We start from the raw sequence: 24,795 nt of genomic DNA on the forward strand, positions 1-24,795 counted from the left end.
TTCCTGTGAGCTTTGCAACACCCTGCTGCTCAACAGGCAGGAGGTAGGGCCAGAGGAGTAGAGGGAGGTGGTAGCAGCAACACAGGTAGAAGAAGGATGAGGGCAGCTGGGAGGGAATGTGACAGCCCCTGTTGGCTTTGTCTCCAAGATACAGTGGCATGTGAGAAGGCAGAGGAAATTCTGAGCCTCACGGGAAACCCATTAGAGCTGCAACGCCTCACGGTCTGACTTCCACAGTCGCATGAAGGCTTTACCGAGGAGCATGGTTCGATCTGTACCCACGGTAGCTCTCTCTCGCCCGCAGCAACCCAACCCCCAGCCCAAGACGCACTCCCAAAGGCCTCTTTCAGAGGAAGCCAAGTGCCAGGCCCCTGTAAGCAGGAAGGCTCCCTTGTTGAGTCTCATCCGCACGTCACCGCCAGTGGCAAAACACGTAGGCACACTCCCTCGCTGGTTATTGTGACAGCAGCCTCTCTGCTAGCTAGATTATTTGGCATTTATCTAGAAACTAGGCTTCCTATGTGTGGAATGTAATGAAATTGTAGGTAAGGGTTATGGAGAAATTAAGGTATATTGCTTATTTTTATATTCTAAAGAGCAACACTGTGACTTTTGCCCCTTCTAACCGGTTGAGTACACCACATCTTTCTGGTGAACGTGTTTGAGGTTGACTTCAGACATGGAGGACTTGCACAATGCGGGAAGACAGGACCTCACCCGCCTTCAGAGGCTTTAACCTCCTCCAGGGCTGTTGCTGGAGCAGGAACAGGCGGATCCAACCTGAGGTAAGCTGATGGAGATGAGGCAGAGCCATTAAACGCAACAACATTTTTGGTATATCTCACTTTTTCATCAATTGGCGTTCTTGCCAAACAGGTTTTACCATACCTGCAGTGTTTGGCTTTGGACAATGCTTTCTCACCATGATTGCTTGTTTGTTTACCTTTGCCTGTTATTATTTAGTAGTAGATTTCATCTGAAAAGTGACAAATGCATTAGTTACTTGAAAATAGTTTTTCACCCTAAAAACCTTGCACCGTGCGTCACTGCTGTGGTTTATACGAGCGCACACAGATTGCGCACGCACAATGACTCACAGAAACAATGTGCTGCATGCTGCATGAGACGACTTCTAATGGTAGTAGGTTATCTTACTTTTACCATTGAAATGAAGACACATTTGTTTAGTCTGCAGTGTAAAGGGGTACAGGTATGTGTGCTGGGTGTCTTGTGACACCCCTGTAGTGCAACAGGTCTGCAGATTAGGCAGGAAACTCACACAACACCACTGCTCAGATTGAAAGTGGCCTTCAAACTTGCAAAAAGTTTGACGATATATTCACTGGAGGGAGAAATGAGAGGGAAAAAAGGACATCTTCCCACCATGCTGTGTTCAGCTCCAATCATTTTGCCTCCATCGCCACTTTTTTTTGTATTAACCAAAAACAATTTAACATGAAGGACCTTCTGAAAGAGCCACTCCAAATGGACCAATCACCGCCTAAGCACCAAATCTGGCCTGGTGCATCGGGTCTCGCATGCAAGTAGCGATGTCCAGTAAGATGATATTCACCAACTTCATATGCGCACAACAGTTGGTTAGGGAATAGAGGAGCATATTCAGCAGCTTCTTTGAAAGGTACACATCCTGTCCCGAGGGTGGGATGGATTACTGAACTGACCACTGCTGTTGCATAAGAGCTGTCAGCTAATCATACTACCTTATCACATCACACAACGTTGCTTACCTCCCGCAGAGGGAATTAGTCTTTGCATAACAAACATCCTCCTCGCACATGTGCAACACGTGTCCTTTTTAAATCCACCTGTTTTATAATTACCTCACCTTTTAAACAAAATTATGCTCATTATTATCCTCAGATATATGTTATATATATATTAGTGAAATATTGATGTTGATTTAGTTTGTGCTGTCACTTTGAGTTGCTCTTCTTCAACCAAGCAGATTGTAACATTGTTATTAAATATGACTGAGAACCCAGTCCAGGGTGTACCCAGCCTCTCGCACAAAGACAGCTGGGATAGGCGCCATCATACCCACGACGCTAGTGAGGACAAGCGGTACAGAAAATGGATGTATGTCAAACGAGAATGACTCTCAGAAGAGTGCAGTTGTCGAACGATATATTTGTCTGATTTTTGGGTCTGTGGGTCTCACAGCAATATTATGTAAGCTATTCTATTGATTTTCCAACATCGGATTCATGTTCATTGTGATCAAGTCATGCCTGTGTTGTTCTTGACCATGTTTTATTATGGTTTATGCAGGTCGGGGTTATATTTCGGTAAATTTGGGTGCTCAGGAACCAAAGTTGTACTCATCCATCCATCCATTTTCTATACCGCTTCTCCTCTTTAGGGTCGCGGGGGCATGCTGGAGCCCATTCCAGCCGACTTCGGGCTACAGGCGGGGTACACCCTGGACCGGTCGCCAGCCAATCGCAGGGCACATATAGACAAACAACTATTCACACTCACATTCATACCTATGGACAATTTAGAGTCGCCAATTAACCTAACATGCATGTTTTTGGATGTGGGAGGAAACCGGAGTACCCGGAGAAAACCCACGCACACACGGGGAGAACATGCAAACTCCACACAGAAATGCCCAAGGGAGAATCGAACGCAGGTCTTCCCGATCTCCACTGTGTTGGCCAACATGCTAACCACTAGACCACCGTGCGGCCAAAGTTGTACTCATTACCTGAAAAACTGCACAAACCTAGTGAACAGTGCTATGTAGGAATAATTCCATATTAGGGGAATTAGCAGCAAAGTATGAGGTCAAGAGTTGTCAAGATAAATGACCTACCTGTTTTTGCTATTGTAGAAATCAAATTAAACAAAAAAGGTGCACTGTGAAAAAAAGCTCATAATAATATTACATGATGTGTCACTTCTAACACAAAGTCTTACATTTGCCACTTTTGGGACTGGTACCTTGTACTCTTGTTCTACATGATGTGGAAGTGCCATATCATGAGCTTGGTGTGTTTAAGTTATCCCTGATTTCAATTTTTATGAACCATCGGCTACAAGAACTTCATGAGATTTCCACGAGACCTTTTCAATCCATGTATGACAACTTGCTTGCCGGGTCCATAGCACCGTTGGTTGCGGGGTTTTTTTTTGTTGTTTTTTTTAATGGCAGCCAGAAAGTGTTTTTTCGGATGTAACAACTGTGTATAGAATCCAGAGTACCAAAGTAGTGGGACGATTTTTTTGTTTTCCGGGTAGCTAAAGACCTAACTTATGATCACTGATGCTTTGCTCTTGCCACTTCATGGATAGATAGCTCTTCTGTCAACAAAGCACAGTTCACAGCGTTTTATGATGCTCATTTTGACTTCTATGATGATGGCTTTCCTTTTCTTTGGCACACGGCCACAGTTTATCGGGGTTAATTGGTTCCAGACCCCAAGTAGGATTCAATATTAATAAGTGGAATATTTTGGCAGTTATGGCATAGAAAACCTGCTTATGATCCGCTAAATACTTTTAGGATTAGAGCTCTCAAGACATGACATGATATCAATTCTCAAATCAAAATATCGATACTTTCGATACTTCAGTCATTTGAGGTCATGCTTGTCTGAAATCTTGACCGATCGAAATTTCATTCTTAAAGTAGTTAATACTCATTTATTTTAACGGTTTCACCATTTTACATATTTTATTTTTTATTGTTTAAAATGATGTTTAAAATAATTTTCACATAATTTGTATGATTTTGTCCTCTTTTTTTCGCTTGTTGTATATTAGCTTAGCTACATTGCAAATCATCCCACTACCGCGATATACTGCAGGGTTACAGTCAATTATATTCTTGTATTCTTTATGCCGTGATATGAAATACATTACTTTTAATAATTAATAATTAAATTCACGTTGAGTGAATTTGCAAAGTATCAGCATTGGATCGGTACCACCGATACCAGCCTAAATTTTACTCAGTGTCGGATTGGAGACGATATCAGTGGTATTGCACATCACTACATGAAATAACACGCCTATAGTCACTTTACATTTGTATTACCCAATATAGTAGATATAATCAGAGAAAATAAGACATATTGGACATAAACAAGATGACAGACTCACACATTAGCAGTTTCTTGTTTTTTCTTCCAGCGTACTTCCGCCATGGCAGCTTTAAATGACTTCACATTCATATTACCCAATATAGTAGACAAAATAAGAGTGAATAAGCCATTTAAGATGTAAATAAAACTCCTGCTCCAGCAGCGTCACAGTAAATGTGTTCCCTATGGAATGACGGGTCTAGTGCCTGTCTCCCCGAACAATGACTGACACCTAGTGGCCAATGTAGAATACTACATTCTACATTAGAATGCTTCTTCTGACTTGTAGTAGTATTTTGCCATTTTTATGTGTATGCTTAATGTAGGCCAAGAATAAGTGCAATTTGCTTAAATATGTTGTTTTTTTATTCCTAATAGGCCGTATTCAAGCACGAAACAGCAACCATTTATCAATTCATTAATACATTTTTGAAAAACCGTGATAGAATGAGGGAGCGATGTTCGAACCGTGACGTGATGAGGCGTGGCTGTAGCCTGCTTTAAGCTGGGGAGACATCATGAAGTGCAAAAAGTGTGGCACTGCTGTATTCATAGTGTAAGTAATTGTCACGTATTTACAAGCCAAAATTAAGTTTTGAATGAATTTACAGCAGCTTGTTTGTAACCATAACACGTCGAAAAACGGAAGGAGGATGACTTGTATAATGCCCCACTGGGATCCAATATTAAAAGCCGCTGAAATGAGCAGGATAGGGCCCCTTTAAATATACATTGACGTCTTTTTTCCAGCCTTGTTACGCAATTAAAAATATCAACTCCACACTGTTTGATTTTTTAGGATGACAGAAAACGTTTGGACATCCTGGTCTATTCAGGATAAGTAAATAAAGAATATGAAGTATTTGTGAGGTCTGGGTGATTATAAGGGAGTGGCTGCAGAGCGTGCTGCTTTGCCAGGGAATCCTGCAAGCTCCATCGTGGAGATTGTGAGGGAGTCCCAGGGGAATATGACGTGTGCGTCGGTGGAAATGTGCTCCACGGAGCGTCGGTGTCGGTAGGAGGACCGAGCAGCAGTGGGATAGAAAAGACGCGCGTCTATATCGGGACACCCCCAGCTGTCAGCGGCAGAAACCTGACCAGGTGGCTCCTTCCTTTAGCTGGACGCGTCACGACGCAGAGCAACAACAGCTTGCTAATCTCCTTCTCGGTGACGCCAGCAGTGCGCGTAAAACCTGGACTGTGCTTGGTTTTGGTCTCCACTGTCTTCTTCACTCAAAGTAAGACACGGACAGCGTCTTTTAGTCTTCGGGATGTCTGAGTAATTGGAAACGATGACTCTTATTGCTTGGATTTGATCAAGTCTCCCGCGTCAAAACTCACTTTGACATCATGTTGCCAGAGATAAATAAGGTGAGAAAACTTATTTTTTCTAAACACGGAGTACTATTACAGTATTTTGTTTTGCACATTTTTTTTAAATTGTTATTTTGATTTTCTTGTCTAAAACAGAGGTGTCCAAAATGCGGCCTGGGGGGCATTTTCAGTCCATGAAAATAATTGGTTGTAATATATTATGAGATATTACACAAATAATGATTTGCTTCGTGAGCTGTAACACAACATGTTCTTCAAATAGCTTAGCATATATTGACCTACATTGGATTGGCAAGCTGCATCATTTCATTTTTCTGTGTGTGGTCTAAAGAGTGCATTGCTGTCATTATTTGATCAGTGCTGCTGTCACTTTATTAGGGACGGTACACCTGCACATCAAACACTGTACAGTACAGAAGTACAAATACAATAAATACAATGTGTTGCCATAATTCTCAGGTCAAATTGCTACTTCCATAGGCTGAATATGTTTTTCTACTTATTATTGTTTTTGAGGCCACCTGTATTGTGCATGTGCACCTATGTTGTGGCCAATAATTCTATATTTGCCTCCGTGACAGCGACGTTTCCCAGAACATGCTCGCTCAATTTAGGAAAGCCCCTCAATGCCTGTCTTATGCTGATGAACACAGTATCTTTACATCATGTTATTTATATAACACATCATTTGCAATGCATGGATGACATCTTTTGACTGCACATGCACTCCATGAGAATTTTAAGATCAGTTGAAAAATTGCAAGAATTTACATTTTGCACTGTTGGATCTAAAGGGGGTTCTAAGTTGAACTTCAAAATGCAAAACGAAGAAATGGGAGTGAGACAATAACATTTTTGAGTAAGCAATTTATTGCAAACAAGCATTAATGTCACGTGTAAGCGTGGTAAGGCTATCGGACCCCAAGATGCAGAGACGTACACAACGGCTGAAGTGACAAAAAGGGTTTATTACAGAAAGTGACCTCAGAGGAGGAAAAAAAGGCAAACACAGGTACTACCAAGAAGTATAATCCACGAACAAAAGCCAGGGCAACCGCACTGAAAACAAAGACTCTGCGAGCCAAAACGTGCTGCAGGATAACACACAAGCGGTAACTGAAAATGCTGCTGGCATTTAACCGTAGCAGAAATACACTGAGCAGGAAAATAGTCACTACACAGGTAGGCACAGAAACACAATAGCCAATATCACAAGCTAAATGGGAGGCAGGTGGCACAGGTTGCAGGAGAAGTCCAAAGGAACAATCTGGCAATGAACAACCGTCTCCCAACAGCTTATAACGGTGCAGCAGTAATTGGTTGCAGCAATGGTGCCCTGCGACAGCTTTTTTGCCTTTGCCATCAAGAGATCATGACAGTTTGAATGCCTGACAGAAAATGACATTCAATCCACATTTTTGCCAAGATGTTGGCTTTTAAAGGCTGTGGTCTTGAACTTTTGATCAGCTGATGAACAGCCCATTTCACTTTAATGCTTGTTTGCAATAAATTGCATACTCAAAAATGTTTTTGTCTCACTCCCATTTCTTGTTTTTGCATTTTGAAGCGCTACTTAGAACCTCCTTAAGATCCAACGGTACAAAATGTAAAGTCTCGCAATTTTTGGACTGGTCTTGAAATTTTGATCAGAAGTGTACTTAAGCTGTAAAATCAGATCCATTTCTATTTGACCTGTGGTTTACAACATCAGCTGATTTGTCTTCCTCTTACCTTTGCACCAGTTAACCCTGTGACCAAGTGACCAGAGAGGATCACAATGGGCCTTGTGCACCTGCTGAGATGATCCTCCATTGTTCACCACTTGATCTTTAGCACGTGCAAAAGATAGATTGCGCTGATTTTGGCACGTTTAGGGCAACATGTCATCTTGATGCATGCAAACTAAGAAAAAAACAAACTACTATTTAACAAATTTTACAAACATGTTTTTCATTGGCCGATGGCATAATAAAGTAAGAATAAAACGAAAGATGGTCCACATCAGGACATGAAGCATTACTAAGAAGATTTAGGGCCACACTGAAAAGAAAAGGTTATAAGTTAGCATAGCACTAATGTAAATTCCCTAAATTAGCAGGACTCCCTCGTTTATCACAGTTAATTGGTTGCCGAGCAATAAGTGAATTTCCTACAAAAAGTAGTATTTTTTATGTATAAATTTTCATAGAGCAGAGAAAACATTTTTTAACATTATTACAGTAGAGACCTCTAGACATGAAATACCACCCCTATAGCCACATTTACACTCATATTATCCAATATAATAAGCGTAATAACAGAAAATATGTTATGTTTGGTGTGGACAGGAGCCCAAGATGCGAAGCAATGGTGTGTGCGGCAAAAAACAAAGTCTTTACTGAGCTTTCAGAGACAAAAAAAAAAATAATCGTCCAACATAAAGCGTAGCACTGTTGCTAGGAAATACGTACAACCAAAATGAAGTCCAAAAATTTAAAAGAGGTTCAAACCCAAGGCGTAGCGCGATTCTAGTCAAAAAAAAAGTTTACCGAAACTAAGGGCGAAGTAAAAAGGCTTAAGAGTCCGACAAAGAAGAATGCTAGCACAACAAACAAAGCAGTAGGCCAAAGGAGACGCAGAGGAAGCCAGAGCAAAACAGAAGCACCGGTTGCCTGCCTGAGAAGGTACAGGAACACTACTCGGGAGTGAGCATGTAATCCAACAAGCAGAGAAGCAGTATCGACGATGGTGGGGGATAGGATACCAAAATAGCCTGCAATAAGTAAAATCCCTGAAGTTTGAATTTGAATGATCAACCTTAATGATCAACACAAGAAATGATTAAGTCACTCATGCGTATTTCACTCCTGTGACCGTGCTTTTTCATCCAGCCGCCGTTCCGCTGTACTGTAGCGTTTTTGTATCCTTCATAAAACATATTGCTGCAGACGAAACGAAGATTCATTTACAAGCTAGCGAGCAAGCAAGCTAGCGATGACACAGGAGACCTGGTAGGACGGCACGAAGGAGATTGATTGACAATTGCCGAAAGCCAACCAGGACGCAGAAAACAATGGGCGGTGCAGACAGACGAGAGAGGCAAGAGATAGACACTCAACTTCCCACAATGCAATCTTCTTAAAGGGCCAGGCTTGGCTTGTGACAGCGTCCATATGCTGTAATAAAAAAAAAAAAAGCACAACAAAAATCCGCAAAGGTGAACCACGATAGAGCGAGGGAACACTGTATTTACTATTTGGCTACTTCTCTGCCAATTAAATGATTTTAAATTGTAAGGAGTAAAGGGTTTTTTTCTTGATTAAGAAGTCAAATTATTACTTGCATTCCTGAGCAGAAAAAATGTCTATGAGAGCTGGTGTACTAAATGTGTTAAAAACTGTACATTGGTTGGATTGGTTTGGAGAATCCAATCAGTCTTTCTGTTTATGGCCTCAAGTTGAAAAGGTTTTCTGTTCTAAGTACTTGGCATCTATGCCACATGGGCACGTGTGATGATGCTACAAGCTCAACGCCCATCAGTCAGCTCATTAGTCCAGGTGAGGTTTTGGATGTTAGCCTGCCACAGTGACCTACATGCCTCCTTGGCTTCAGATTGCAACATGACAACGGTGAAGACCCTCCCTCTGTATCCTGACTACCAATAATCCCTTTCCATTGGTAGACAGGAGGCAAGCTTGGCTGGTTCACGTCCTACATAGTGCAGATGATTGGGCACTAATTTGTTGTTACTTTTGCCTCACAATCTGCAGAGTAGCTCTAGATGTCTGCCTCACCCCTCCCTCCTACAGAGGGCAGGTAGAGTGATCAGCATGTACAGAATCTCCAAATGAGGTTAAGCTTTATTTCACCCATATGGAGCCACCAAAGCCTCACCCACTGATTAAAAAGGCACATGCACGCTGGATTGCTGTCAAAGCTTAAGGATTCATCCCAAAATACCTCTGGTGCAAACTCCATCGCTTTTGACGACAGTGCAGTGATTGCTTCTCTTAAACACATGCACGTGCACATGCATTGGCAAGCACAGGGATGAGCGCATGTGCAGACCAGGAGGGAAAAGTGCATACGAGAGGTGGGTTGTTGCTGGGTTTTTCCGGAAGTGATGTATTTTTAGATCTCGGTGCATTATTTTTGGTAGCGTGGCTGCAACTGTGCTCAGCTGCCTGCAGAGAAGCAATTTCCACGTGGTTGTTAAAGAATTCCCAAATCTGACCTTGAATGCGGCAAATATAAAAAAATAAAACATGTGAATGCAGCAGTTGATGTTCTTTATCCGTTGAGTCGTGTGCTTTAAACGTTGTTGTGCCTCCCGCAGATGTCACGCCCAGAGGCCTTCCCTCATAGACACCCAGCAGAGGGCAGTCGTCTTGGGACAAACCGATCCTGCTTACAGGTCAGATTCTAACCACTGCAACTTGCATATTTGGTAGCTTGTAGTTGCGGTTCTGTACCAGGGCCACCAGCAAATGACTAAAATCTGCAATTAAATGGGGCGCCCATAAAAATGCTTATTTTTGACACACGGCCCACTCCCCCTCGTTGACATGTTGCTCCGATTTCAGATCAACATTTGTAATAAAAGTTAGTGTTAGTTAGTGTAGTTATGGTCATGAGCTTTGGGTAGTCACCTAAAGGAGAAGATTGTGGGTACAAGCGGCCGAAATGAGTTTTCGCCATAGGGTGGCTGGGCTCCCCCTTAGAGGTAAGATGAGAAGCACTTTCATCCGGAAGAAAATCGGAGTAGAACCACTGCTCATCCACACTGAGAGGAGCCAGATGAGGTGATTTGGGCATCTGGTCAGGATGCCCCCTGAACGCCTCCCTCAGGGCACGTCTGCCTCGGGGAAGACCCACGACACGTAGGAGAGACTGGCCTGGGAACGCCTCGGGATCCACCGGGAGGAGCTGGACGAAGTAGCGGTAGGAGATGGCTGGATGGATGGATGGATGGATGGATGGATGGATGGATGGATGGATGGATGGTAATTATTACATTAGATTCAGCTCCAGAACCCTCCCCCATCTGTCTTTACTATGCCTCACACACTTATTAAATGCATTTAAAGTGTAGAAGGTACTCACCACTAATGACTGACAGGGGTGTCCAAAGCTTTTACATCAATGGAAGGATGGAACTTTGCCATTTTGATATTTTGTATATATTTCAAGAAAAACCTTACGGACATTGGTGAAAAAGCATATTCCTGTATAAGTATGAAATTTGGTCTTTGCTCTTGCTTTCCCCATTTTTACTGTTGTTTTTTTTCCCAAATATTTCGTCTTTCTTCTTAACTTTATTCCCATAATAGAACTTTTTCCCCCCAACCTAAAGTTTAAAAAAAGACAACTTTGTTTGTTTGTTTGTTTCTCAAAATATCACTTTTTTAAAGCATATTTTTTCTTTAATATTTCAATTCTATGCTACTAAAATGACATTATTTTTCATCATCATATGACAAGTTTATTCTCGCAAAATTGAAACTTTTTTCTTGTCAGAGTACACTTTTTCTTCAAATATTTTGACTTTATTCTTGTGAAATGATTTTTTTTTTCCATTTCTGCTGGGGTTTTTTAAAATTATTTTTACTATTTCAACTTTTTTCTTTTACATTTTCTTCTCATAATTATGACTTTATTCCCATAATATTTTGACTTTATTCTTGTAACTTTTTCTGCAACCTAATTTTCCAAAAATCATTGGTACAACTTTATTTGTTGTTTTGTTTGTTTTTCATAATATTACAACATCCTTCTTTAATATTTCAACCTTATGCTTCAAAAATTATCATATTTTTTTCTCACTATATTACAATGTTATTCTCTTAAAATTGTGACTTTTTCTCGTTAGATTACAAAATTTTCTCTTAATAGTTCGACTTTATTCATATAAAATTTGTTATATTCGTTTCCGTTTTTGCTGATGTTGGGGGTTTTTTTTGTATTCTTGTGAAATGATATTTCCAGAATGTGTCATGGGCCAATAAAAAAAACAGCCACGTTGGACACCCCTGATGTAAGATGATTCACGAATAGATGGAATCAGAGTCTCGGTGTAAGTGTTAGTTTCACTTTTGTGTCTCACAGCAACTATGGTGCGTTCAAGGACCACCGAACAAAGTGTGAAATCGTAACACTTGACGAAAAAACATTGAGTGAAGCATAAAGATAGAAACGTAAAAATTGTGGGCTTTTTAAACCAGTGGTACGTGCATGCTGTGCATATTTATAAATGATTACCGACTTGCGGTGAATGAGATATGTTTTTTGTAGGAAAAAAAAAAATCCGCAAATTTGGAGGCCGTGAATGCTGACTCGCGAATGTGCGGGGATCCACTGTACATCAGGTTTGATTGGGCGATTGGAGCTCCTTACTGATGCAGTTTGCCCTGCAGTTATTTACAGGCGCATAGCTGTGTTTATTTCCTTTGCCTGCTGTGGCAAGGTACCACCAACTATATTTAGCTCTATCTCTGTGCATCATAAACAAGTTGGCACATCAGCAGCAGGGCAACACACGTGAGAGGCATCAAGTATGCAACATCACATTTAATGTGCAAAGCTTTTGTAGCTATTCATATCCGTATTCAAGTTTATTCGTGTTATTTATTGCTTTAACCAGATTTAATTGCGGAATGGTCGCCTAACAAAGTGAAGGCATGTCCTGTAATTCTCCCCATGACATAGATAGACACCTTTTGGATATCTAATTCTTCCCCGAGATCTTGGCATTGGGCAGCCGTTTAATTTTACTCATCAAGCTCGTACGGTATGCTCAATGGCAGCCAGAGAGGAGCAGGTTGCTGCTCTTCTTCACCCCCGCCCCACAGAGAGCCCTGCACAGAGATATAACACCAGGACACAGTCCAGTCAGGACCAAGGACTTTGTCCCCATTAACCTCGGGTAACTCCAGCCGCTCCCTGCTGGGGGTTCTGATCACCTGAGCCCAGACTAAAAAGTGATCATCCCGTCAAACAGATGATGAAAGGGGATGTGACAGGCGTGTGAGGACAGTGTAAAAAGGATATCATTCATTTATAGGTCACACTGCCTGACCCACTCTCCTGATTCTTATGTTGTCTGTTTAAAACTACTCAGTGTTTGAAGAACGGTTTGTTCCTCTCATGTTGGTTTAAAGGTCCCATATTATACTATTATACTATCTTTCAACTACTTTAAATAAGTTCCCCAATCGTGTATTCACAGTATCCGCCCAAAGGCTAGCCTTGATGCTGGAATTATGTGTGTTTCTAGTTTTAATGGCCGTTAACTCGTTCAATACCAACGACGTAGTTATACATTTTTATAAACCCGAACGCCCGATCCGAACAACTTATTTATACGTCGTTTACGTTTTTTTGTGCGAGAGGCAAAAAGAGGTGTTGACGCAACTCTCCACTAATGCGTTTCACTTCAGAGCAATTTTAAGCCATGAAAACGGCCACAAGGTGGCAGAAGTGCATTGGATAAGAACTCGGCAGAGATCATTTGAACAGAAAAATCACACATGACAGGAAGGAGGAAGTGAGAGAGCGTGGAGGAGTGTAGCGTAAGTGACATTAGATGTTCATTTCTCCCTTTCATTCATCATTTATATGCATTTTGAATCATTTTTCTGCATGTAAAACTATAATTGTTATATATTAAAAGTGTTTTGTGTTCACATTTTTGGGAGTCCGGAACAGATTAATTGAACTTACATTTTTCTCTTATGGGAAATTGTATTGGGTTATTTTATGTTTGAGTTTGAGGCGGACCTTCTGGATCGGATTAATGACGCTAACTGAGGTTCCTCTGTATATAACGTCCACACCGTGACTCTCATTCAATCTGCACTTGGATCGTCTTACGTTATCATTCATTCGTGTTCATACTTTGAATTAGTTGAATAACTGTGTGAGGAGCTTAAATCAGGATTGTGTCGCAGGTGAACAATGGCAATTGAAAAGAGAAGCGGAGGATTCTGGAGCTTAACTTTTATAGCAAATGTTGATCGGAAATCGGAGGAGAACGTCAACGCCAAGATAGCCGGAGGGTTTGGAGGAGGAGCGAAAAGCGGGGATCTCCTGTATTCAATTTAGTTTTCATTTTATCCTCCATACAGGAGATTTTTCTCATTTCTCTGTCATAGTTAAACCAGCTCTTCTTACTTACAGAAGTTTGGCCAAGGAGGAGGGACTTTGCCTCAGCTAGAGCCTCCGGTGGTCCAGGTGGTAGTCAGCAATGCCAAGAACCAGCAGCAGCAGACCGACAGCATCCTGCCCCAAATTGTCAACAAGGGGGTCCAGAACCACTATCAGACAAACACAGTAAGGAGCTCATACAGTCATGGCCAAAAAAATGACACAAATATTAATTTTCACAAAGTCTGCTGTCTCAGTTTTTATGTTGGCAATTTGCATTTACTGCAGAAGGTTACAGAGAGTGATAAGATGAATGGCAAGTATGCAAAGTCCCTCTTTGTCATGAAAACTTAATCCCATAAAAACATTTCTAATGCATTTCAGCCCTGCCAGAAAAGGACCAGCAGACACCATGTTAGTGATTGTCTGGTTAACATCGATGAGAATGTTGACAAGGACAAAGGCTGGCGATTATTCTCTCGTCCTGATTGAGTGACAATAACATACTGGAAGCTTTAAAAAGAGGGGTGGTGCTTGAAATTTTTGTTTCTCCTCTGTTACCTGCAAGGAAACTCATTGCTTAGCACAAAAGTGATATTGCTGCTCGTAGGATGGCACCTAAACCAATCATTTATGACATCATTAAGAACTTCAAGGGGAGATGTTCCATTGTTGTGAAGCAGGCATCAGGGTGCCCAAGAAAGCCCAGCAAGCGTCTGGACTGTCTCTAAAAGTTGATTTAGCTGCGGGATCTGGGCACCGCCAGTGCAGCGCTTGCTCAGGAATGGTAGCAGGCGGGCGTGAGTGCATCTACACACACAGTGATGTGAAGACTTTTGGAAGATGGCCTGGCGTCAAGAAGGGTGCATAGAAGCCACTTATTGCCACTGATATTCTGCAACAGATACAGATATTGGACTCATGAAGACTGGGGTAAAACCTTTTTTCTTATGAATCCCCTTTTCTGATTGTTTGGGGCATCCAGAAGAAATATTTTCCAGAGGAGAAAAGGTGAGCGCTACCATCAGGCCTGTATCATGCCAACACTAAAACACCCTGACATCATTCATGTGTGGGGTTGCTCCTCAGCCAAGGGAGTGGGCCCACTCATGATTTTGCCATGAATAATGAATGGTACCAAAACAACCTCCGAGAGCAACTTCTCCAAACCATCCAAGAACAGTTTAGTGTCAGTTTAGTGCCTTTTCCAAAGGCAAAAGGCTTGGGGAACAAGGTAAGTAACAGTAACATTTGACAAAACAATCCAAAAACACTGAAGCAGCAATCTTTGTGAAAACCAACGCTTGTGTCATTCTCAAAACGTTTGGCCACGACTGTGCATTCAGTTTTGCACTGCAGTTCCATTGCGCCTCTGCTGTTGATCATATTAGTCAGGAACAGAGTTGGATAGTGTGTGTGATTGCTGAGAGACATCTTGAAGGTCGCTGTGTAGTCATAGATATGCATGTGTAGCCGCTTTTAATAGCTTGGTGTGGATGAGTAAGATGACACAGAGCTCAATGTCTATGAACAGGTTGAGAGGCAAAAGCCCACTCAGCAATTCACCATGCGATTTGGCGCAGCCATGGATAAAATGTCCCGCAGCAGTAAAATCTTCAGCAACAAGCCGGATAAAGAAATGGCGCACGAGGGACACAGGCTACCCTTGTCTCCCACAGGTATGAAGAGATGAATTTAAGTACCTGAAAATAATCCTGTTCATGGGACTGATGGGACAAGAATAACATGTTGGCATCACCGTGCTTGTTCACACTCCTCTGCTCTTGGCGGGCTGATCGATATGACAGCATGACTCATCTGGTCCTCTTCCTCTGCGTTTTCTTCCAACCCGCTAACAGACGCACTCAACAACTTCCAAGATCGTCTCACTGAGTTTGAGAAGGAGGAGATCATGGACTACGCCGAGATCTGGTTCCTGGGTCTGGGCTCTCAGAAGATCGAGGCTTCGCAGGCTGCAGCGCAGAACTGTGGATATGATGACGAGCATGGAAGCTACATCAGGGTAATGAGTCCTGATGCTGCCTTTTGTTCCAGTAAATCCCACTATAGCATCTACAGTATACCAGGGATTCTCAACTGGTGGGGTCATGACCAGAAAGTGTGTCACAAAAAACAGTTCAGGCAAAAACCAACCCAAATAGATATGCTAAAAATCCACAATCAACAAACATATAAACACACTTTTGTTTTTGCTCCCATCTTTCATGAGCTGAACTCAAAGATCTAAAACTTTTTATATGTAGACAAAAGGCCTATTTCTCTTATTTCTCCTATAGGTTGTTGACAAAGCTGTCGTAATTTGTTAGCAAGCACTCCTTTGCCGAGATAATCCATTCACCTCACAGTGCCTTAGGCTGTCTTCAAAGGTTTTTATTTCTGACAAATAAGTGGGTTGCAAAAAGTCCCAGTGTACCTGACTGATTCATACCATTGGTTCTGAGGGGTGTCCCATAGAGTGCATGTATGATATACTGGGTCTAATAAAACATTACCTCAATGAATACATGTTTGTGTAAGCTTACCTGTCAATATTATTGTCGACGTCTGCAGAAATTTGCATGGTCCACCTGTTTGCTTTGCTCCAGGTGCTGCACGACCACATCGCCTACAGATTTGAAGTGCTTGAAGTGATTGGAAAGGGCTCCTTCGGGCAGGTGCTCAAATGTCTGGACCACAAGAACAATGAGCTTGTAGCGGTTAAGATGATACGCAACAAGAAGAGGTACACATTTTTTAAATATGTCTTCTTTGTTAAACAGTCCACTTTACTAAAAGAGGATATACGGTTGTCCCCCGCGAGGTCGTCCCTCATTTATTAAGGTTACTTGGTTCCAGAGGATTCCTTATTCCTTGTTTATGAATGGAATATTTTTGTTATGGCTGGTTTTTAACAGTATTGGAGCTCTCTAGACATGAAATAACACCCCAATAGTAACCTGAATGCATTTGTATTTCCCAATATAATAGCTATAATTCCAGAAAATAAACCATTTAAGACATAAATAAGACCTGTGCTTGTGTGTGTTGCGATAAATGTCGTCCGGCAGTGTGGACAGGAAGTGACGTCAGGGGTCGAGTTATAGCTGGATTACGACCACAACAGTAGCCCGTGTTGTTATTATGATTCTGATTTTGGTTATTATTATTAATGTTATTATTGTGCCTGTTGTGAGATAATTTAAACCTGCAATAAAAGTCTGTTGTTCTGGCGATTAAGTCTGGTGCTTGTCTCTGCGAACAATTAGTGACACCTATCGACCAATGTAGAATACTACATTCAAAATATTAATGCGGCTTGTATTTGTATTTTAGTTAATTTTGCCATCTTTATGCTTGACAATGTTCAATTTAAACATACGGAATAAATGCTTCAATATGCATATTATTTGTACTAATAATAGGCCGTATTCAACCACAGAACAGCATGATTTATTAATGAATTTATTTTGAAAAACCCTAATAGAGTGAAGAGTGCCACATGATTTATGACGAAAAATGGAGGAAATACTTTCTGAGATGTAAATATCCACCTCAACATATCATTTGGTCCTTAGGTTTCATCACCAAGCTCTCGTTGAGCTGAAAATCCTGGACGTGATAAAGAGGAAGGACAAAGACAACCTCCACAACGTCATACACATGAAGGAGTACTTCTACTTCCGAAATCATCTTTGCATCTCCTTTGAGCTTCTCGGGTAGGCGCATGCTTATGTTGCATACGAGCATAAATTAAACTGGTGGAATTATGTTTAGGTACCCTTGCCCTAAGGAAGGTGACGTCACAGCGATGTCGAGTCATCATTTTGTACGTCACACTTCAGGGAGGCAACGGGTTAAGCCAGGGGTGTCCAAACTTTTTCCACATGCTGAAAAAGGAAAGGATGCAAGGGCCACTTTGATATTCTGTAAAGCATATGCTAAAAAGTTCCATATATTTCAAGAAAAAAACTGCATCTCAGCTTTGTTATACAGAGATCACGCGTTTATTGTGGGGGATGGGTTCCCAAAATAGCCCGCAATAAGTGAAATCCGCAAAGTAGCCAACTATATTTTTCTACAATTATTATATATGTTTTAAGGCTGTAAAACCCCTCACCATACATTTTATACACTTTTATCAGACAGGCATTGACATTTTTTCACGTTTCTCTCTTTATTTCGTTTGAATGTTAATGATCAACTTACGAGATTGAACACAAGAAATTAAGTGACTCGGGCATATTTCACTCCTCTGATTGTGGCATGTCCTGGCGCCCTTTTTGTATCCTTGTTAAAACATATTCCTCCTCGTCATCCTCCATGAACCGGAAGATTCATTTACCGCATTCCAGGCTCCCTACAGCCGCGTTGCTTCTGCCTTCATTCAGCATGTATGATCCCTAGCAGCTAGCAATCATACAACAGGAAACAGGCAGTCGAACACAATATATAGTAGAACACAATATTCTGTGTGCCTTGGAAGATGAGTCAAAATCGTGTAAAACGGCCGGTACTGAAGGGGTTGAATTTTGAAAAAATGGCTGGGATGTTATTTTTCCTCATAACATTTCAACGGTATTCTCATAAAATTGACTATTCCTTGTTAGATTAGGATTGTTTTTCTCTTAATATTTTGACTTTATTCTTGTAAACGTACCGCTGATTTTTCCATTTCTACTGTTTTTTTTTGTTTGTTTGTTTTAGTTTTCTTGTTAAATTATATTTTTAGAACATGCCAATAAAAACAGCACTTTGGACACCCCTGTGTTCAGTGATTAGCAGTGTACCCGAGGCCTCGCTACTACTATCTATTTGAGGGGGGACATAGTTTTGTGTTTGCCTTTAAATGGACGACCTTTAGAGGACGCCTTGGACTAGCACCTTGTCTTACATTACTGTCACCAAATCCTTTAGTTAAGGCCTTGATTAGAGCCCTATCTCTTACCCCTTCTTGCTCCATGGTGCGAAGGCTCCAGTTACAAGCTCGTCACACCAGATAGCAGGAGGACACTGTTGGCACCATCATGTATTATTTCCAAGCGGAGGCGCAGGGAACCCTGTTAAGCTGCCATAAAATGTGAAATGGCTAAAAGACAATAAAATAAAAGGCGGAAGTCAGGTCAATCTTAAAACAGCTTAACACTGTCATTTCTCTCGTCAGGGTCAACTTATATGAGCTCATCAAAAAAAACAACTTCCAGGGCTTCAGCGTGGCTCTCATCCGCCGGTTCACCCACGCGCTCCTCAGGTGCCTGCAGATGCTCCACAGGGAGAAGATCATTCACTGCGACCTCAAGCCGGTATTGATTAGCACAGAAACACTCTTGTAGTAACTCTATGTTAAATCCTGAAAACAATGCACCATGTGTTAGACATGAAACTGGTTTTTAAATTGACTGTGACAACAGCAGAAACGTGTGCCATCTAGTGGAGCATTGTAGAATTACAAGAGCATCGTGCAAGAGAAACTTACCTGTTTTTTCCCTTCAACAGGAGAACATCCTTTTGTCTCAGAGAGGCCCAGGGAACATCAAGGTGGTGGATTTTGGATCAAGCTGTTATGAACAGCAAAGGGGTGAGAGCATTTCATTGATAATGTGACCCAAAAACACTTCATTACTAGGGTTGGCTGTCGTTTACATGTTATCCACTCTACAACCACAATAATAAACATATTGTTACATTAGTACATTGAAACTGAGAATGAATTATCATTGGCTTACTCTTTACAGTGTTCATGCCAACTTGGCGATGTTGTCGCTCCATCTGGCGACATTCCAACCCTCTTTGACGACATATTTTCTGAAAAGCGACAAATCTTGCGACTTTTTCTGGCGTCGTTGGGGAGTTTTCTGGTATTTGGGGACTCAAAAGTGAAAGTGCGTATTGTTCTGCATATTGTGTTCTCACTGAGCAACAGCGGGTGCTGCTGACAGCCGGCAGTGTACAGTCAGCTTCCGCGGCACACTGCCTGGATAAAAGAGGAGGCTGTGTTTATATTTTATTGTTTGTCTATTGCTATTCTTTATTTGCAAAATGAAGTGGATTATCTTACAATTTTTGGGGTAAATGTAAGTAATTGATAAACCAGGTGCTATTACATATATTCACCAGAAGAGCGTGCTACTCGCGAACCACACTAAGTCATGCTGATGTGAGCCACGTGAGCTAATTGTGCTAATTCAAGTTCTCAACAGCCATTTTGATGAAGGTGCTTTTACTCACTTTTTTTGTCTCTCCTACGAGGTGATGCTTTTTTCCTACAGCGTTTTACAACATCATATGCAAATGATATGCAAAATAGATTATGACATCATCCCGCGACTTCTAGGACAGCCAATAGCTACTTTTCTTACTGAAAAGCTGGCAACAGTGGCTGGTGCACCTCACTGGTGTCATTTTCAGTACTGTCAGACATCTAAGACCCTCACCTCTTCCTGTCTTGTCACCGTATGGCATGTAGTGTACACCTACATCCAGAGCCGCTTCTACCGCTCCCCGGAGGTCATCCTGGGTCACCCCTACAGCATGGCCATTGACATGTGGAGTCTGGGCTGCATCCTGGCTGAGCTCTACACCGGATACCCTCTCTTCCCTGGGGAGAGTGAAGTGGAGCAGATGGCTTGCATCATGGAGGTGTGGATGATGTGCTGAAACGCTCAACTGTACATTTTATTTCCACACACGCTTATTCAGTCCACTGTTTTCATTTTGTTGTTTGCAGGTTCTTGGAATGCCTCCAAGTGATTTTGTTCAGTCTGCATCAAGGAAAAGGCTCTTCTTTGGTAAGATTTTCTCTTCTGCTTGTTTGCTTGGCCTGTTTGATCCAGTCAAGGTGTTAAGCTAGGAACAACTGAAGTTCCTCAATTGGCTGTTCTGTAAGTCAGGGGTGTCCAAACTTTTTCCAGCGAGGGCCTCATAGTGAAAAATGAATGTATTGATTAAAATTCTGAGTCTTTTCTGTTAATATTTTGACTTTATTCTTGTAAAATTTCTACACATTTTAAAATTTTTGCTGTTTTTTTGCTTGTTTAAATTTTGTTTTGTTTGTTTCTCATAATGTTACGACTTTTAAAAAGTATTTTTTATTGAATATTTCCACTCTGCTACTAAAATGCCATTAAGTTTATTCTCATTAAGTTTATTCTCATAAAATTGCAACTTTTTTCTTCAATTCTTTAAATTATCAGATAAAAAACCATTGAGATCAGAATCTCATTTTCAAGGGTGACCTGGCCAAGACGACGCCAATACAATTTCTTGTTAGATTACAACTTTTGTCTTTTAATACTTTGACTTTATTTTAGTAAAATATTGTATTATTAAAATATATTATTAAAATGTTCTATCATTGTTATTATTATAATGAAATTACAGCTGTTTTGTCCATTTCTGCTGTTGGCTTTTTTTTTTTTAACTTCCAAACTATTTCTACAATATTTTTTATTCTCGTAATATCAATACTTTATTCCCATAATATTTGGACCTTTTCCCCATAATGTTGTAAGATAACTTTCCAAAAATTACAACTTTATTTAGTTTTGCTTTGTCTGTCATAGTATTACGACTTTAAAAAAATAACAACTTTTCTTTAATATTTCAACTTTATGCTACTAAAATGATGTTATTTTTCCTCATAATATTAAGTTAGTTTCTTAAAATGATTACTTTTTCTTTTTAGATTACAACTTTTTTCTCTCAATTACTGTTGATTTTTTCATTTCTGTAGTTTTTTTTTTTTTAGTTTTTAAGCGGGCTGCAAGTGGCCCCTGTACCGTACTTTGGACATCCCCTCTGTAAGTTAACTACAGTAGCTGCTGTGGTTAAACCGTTACCGTTTACCGCATTTGCTAAGTGAAGTTGATGTTTCAAATCTGACTGTAAGGCAGTAGCACAGTTTAATTCTTCCAGTGAACTGGGCAAAAAAGTAATGATAGTCACAACAAAAGGCTGAGTGAAAATTATTTCAACAACACAACAAAAAACTCAGATATTTGTGAAAGAAAACATAGAAGAGAACTGGAAAATACTCCTACTACCCCTTGGTATGGATACTATCAATATTTGGACCATGCCTGTTGAATATCCAAGTACTGAAAGGGGTACTTTGTGCCCTGTATGAGGCTACAGAAGAAGCCTGCGAGTTTGTAAAAGGACGTGTAGGATTTACAGTACGTGTGCGAGTCATGCGCAGGTCTGATAAAAACATTGTTGTGTTTGTGTGCAGACTCAAAAGGGAATCCCAGAAACATCACCAACAGCAAGGGGAAGAAACGAAGGCCCAATTCCAAGGAACTGTCAACTACACTGAAATCAAATGATGCTTTATTCTTAGACTTCATCAAACGCTGCCTGACGTAAGTTCCCTCTCTTATTTTTTATTGTGCTGTAATAAGCCCCTTAAAAGTACAAATGAGCAGCCGCTGCATCCTGAATGCTTTCTTTAACGTGGCTTTCAGTTGGGATCCAACTAAACGCATGACGCCCGATGAGGGCTTACAGCATGGCTGGATCCTGGAGGGGAATTTCAACAAGGTGAGGCCCAGAACCAAACTATCAGTGAAGAAGCAGGCAGACAGTGTGATCAAGACGGACAGCAATGGCGGACACAATTACAGCAAACAAGCTCGTGGGAAATCTGGTGAGTAGTGTTCATAAATACTCGAACGTGCAACCTCCAAAGTCGAATGTTAATGTGAAGATTTCTGTTTTGGTTTTTAGTGCTTAACTTCTGTTTACACTTGTGTGACAACTTAGAATGTTCTAAAAATGAGACGCGACACCGCCTTCCAATTACGGCTTTGTCATGCAGCGTTTAAGACAGAGTTTCAAGTTTTATTGTTTAGACAGTGGTTAGCTTCTTTTTACACTTGTACAGTGTGAAAAAGTGTTTCCCCCCTTGCTCATTATTAATATTCAAACACGAGAGTTGTGGTATTTGGCTTGGGAAGCATCTTTTTCCCCCCTAACTTCTACTGCGTTACCTTGCATTGCTCCTCACAAAGCTCCACTCTTTTGCTGTGTGTGTATGCTAGTGGCCCTGCCTCCCCCCACGGAGACAAAGCGACTGTATGACTGACAAGAGGTCTCACACTGTTGTCCATTGTTCTATGAAGCGTCGATGTGCTGAACCAATGCACAGAGTGAACTCTCTTCCTGCCTGTTTGGAGGCGAGAGACGAGGAAAACGTCTCGTTCTTTTCTGAACGAGAAATCTCATCACGTTTTCATCTCACGAGATCTTGAGACACGATTTCTCGTGACACCCCTAATTCATATATTTTGGAAAACCGTGACAGAGAGAAGCCGCAAAATTCAAAGCACGATGTGGCGAGGGAGGACTGAATTTCTATTTCCATCAGCCGCTATGAGAAAAATTGCTGAAAATAAATTGACCTTGAAGATTCCACTGTCGTAAGAGTCTCATTTAGAGATTTCCCATCTTTTGTCATTTCTCGCCCTGCTACAGCAGAGAGGTTCAGCTCTGAAGACAACTCTGACAAGAGAGATGGTTCCGACACAAGCAGGGCCCCCAGTGAGCGTCTGCGGCCTATCGGGGCTTCAGCGGAGGAGAAGGTGTGCGAGAGCGAGAATCGCAAGCCGCAGGATTCGGGTTCAGAGAGGCCCGTTCACATCATCATCCAACCACGGGAGGAAGACAGCACAGAGAGCCAAGACAGCCAAGAGTCGTCTCCTTGGTTGCCGCCTGTCATGTAAGGGAGTCGTGTTGCCTTCAAGGGAAATGGGAAAACACATACAGCGGCTGAGATTGTCAGGAATATAAACTAAAATGGTATTATCCAGGCTGATGGTGACATGCTGGTACAAAGGTTGCCATGTTTTGTGAGAACATGACATCCTGAAACATCCTCTCTTAGGTGTCAGAGGCAAAGACACTCCTCTGCTGACACGTGGGAGAACAAACCCTTTTAGAAGTTGATGCACAGAAACCGCAGCATCAATCATCAGCGTAAAAATGCATCAGCTTCAGTTTGTTTATGACAATGTAGTACTTACTGTAATATTTTGTATGTTATTGCCACAGAAGAATGCTCAGAAAAGGTGGTTTCAGCCTATCGTTTTACCAATTGGAAACAGTCTTTTGCTGAGCATTGAAATCCCCAAAAATAGACAAAGAAGCTCATTTATTTCCTCTTCTCTTCTTTCCCCACTATAAAAGCACAGTACGTGTACAATACAGGCTGTGCCAAAACTGTTTTTATGGTAAGACATCATGTACCTTTTCAGTGGAGAGTATCAATCTTATTGATTTCTTTTAGCAAATGTTTCATATGTGATTAGAAAATGATGTACAGTACAATCATGTATTTGTATTGGCGTTAATGTGTATATATTCCTGCTGTTGTGTCCTACATATGTGTAATACAGATATACAGTACATATTTCAAATGTTTTTGAGGGGTTATGTTTTTACTGTATGAAAATATTTTCAATGTCTGTGTTCCCAATACGAAGAAAAATACAATCTTAGTTTTGTGCCTTGCAGTATTAGAGCTCTTGCACTTTACTGATGTGTGTGTACATCTCGACTACAAAGGATTCTTAGCATTGTGCAATATATGGAATATCCCTACTCTTGTCTGATGTTCCAGTGTAGAAGCCTGTTGAAGCGCTTATCGTTTATTTATATACATTATTTTTGTCTTGCATCGCCATGAGTTTGAATTTAAACTGACAATAGCGTCCTTAGTGACAATCACACCCCGCCATCAGAGATTTTAATGGGATGGACATAAAATACTGTATGGGAGTAAATCATTTTATCCTTTTCATGTATTTGAATGTTGAAATAAAATGTTCTTTTCGTAGCTATGCGTCTATGAACTTAATTATATGATTTACTTCTTCGTAACTGTCGTTAGGAGGCCAGACCAAATGAAGATATAGCAATGTCTGAACTGATTTATATATAAATAAGGTAGCCAGGAAAAATGTCAGCTGTACACTTGAGCTGTAATGGGCTCTTTTAGAGCAGTTGAGCATGGTCAAATTACTGGTTATATAAATTTGGCATATTTTTCCTAGTGAAAATAGATTATTATATTATGTTATTATGTGACACCCCCCCCAACTTCATTATTGTTCATTGTGTTGGATCTCTCTTAACATAAAAGTAAACCCACGCATCAAAATGTCAATATGCCACCATGGTGTCATGAAAATGATTATTACCTTAAGTCTAAGCATCTAAGAATAGTTATATGATATACTGT

General features: G+C 41.0%; 1 protein-coding gene across 2 annotated transcripts; it reads left to right on the forward strand.

Moving 5' to 3' along the window:
* The first annotated feature begins 4,991 nt into the window (after window positions 1-4,991).
* dyrk4 (dual-specificity tyrosine-(Y)-phosphorylation regulated kinase 4) lies at window positions 4,992-24,390 on the forward strand. 2 transcript variants are annotated; one of them, XM_054777451.1, is made up of 14 exons: window positions 4,992-5,477; window positions 9,757-9,834; window positions 13,596-13,748; window positions 15,097-15,241; window positions 15,422-15,585; window positions 16,169-16,305; window positions 17,138-17,278; window positions 18,724-18,862; window positions 19,056-19,137; window positions 20,026-20,198; window positions 20,287-20,347; window positions 21,790-21,919; window positions 22,022-22,203; window positions 23,034-24,390. In XM_054777451.1, exons 1-14 carry the CDS (start codon window positions 5,457-5,459, stop codon window positions 23,276-23,278), a joined length of 1,851 nt encoding a protein of 616 aa, XP_054633426.1. In that variant the 5' UTR covers window positions 4,992-5,456; the 3' UTR covers window positions 23,279-24,390. The 2 variants fall into 2 exon arrangements, with proteins under 2 accessions (XP_054633426.1, XP_054633425.1); XM_054777450.1 differs by having other exon boundaries at window positions 4,997-5,477; window positions 23,031-24,390.
* Window positions 24,391-24,795: the final 405 nt, after the last annotated feature.

Source organism: Dunckerocampus dactyliophorus, chromosome 5 (assembly GCF_027744805.1).
Source record: "Dunckerocampus dactyliophorus isolate RoL2022-P2 chromosome 5, RoL_Ddac_1.1, whole genome shotgun sequence".
NCBI classification, from domain to species: Eukaryota; Metazoa; Chordata; class Actinopteri; order Syngnathiformes; family Syngnathidae; genus Dunckerocampus; species Dunckerocampus dactyliophorus.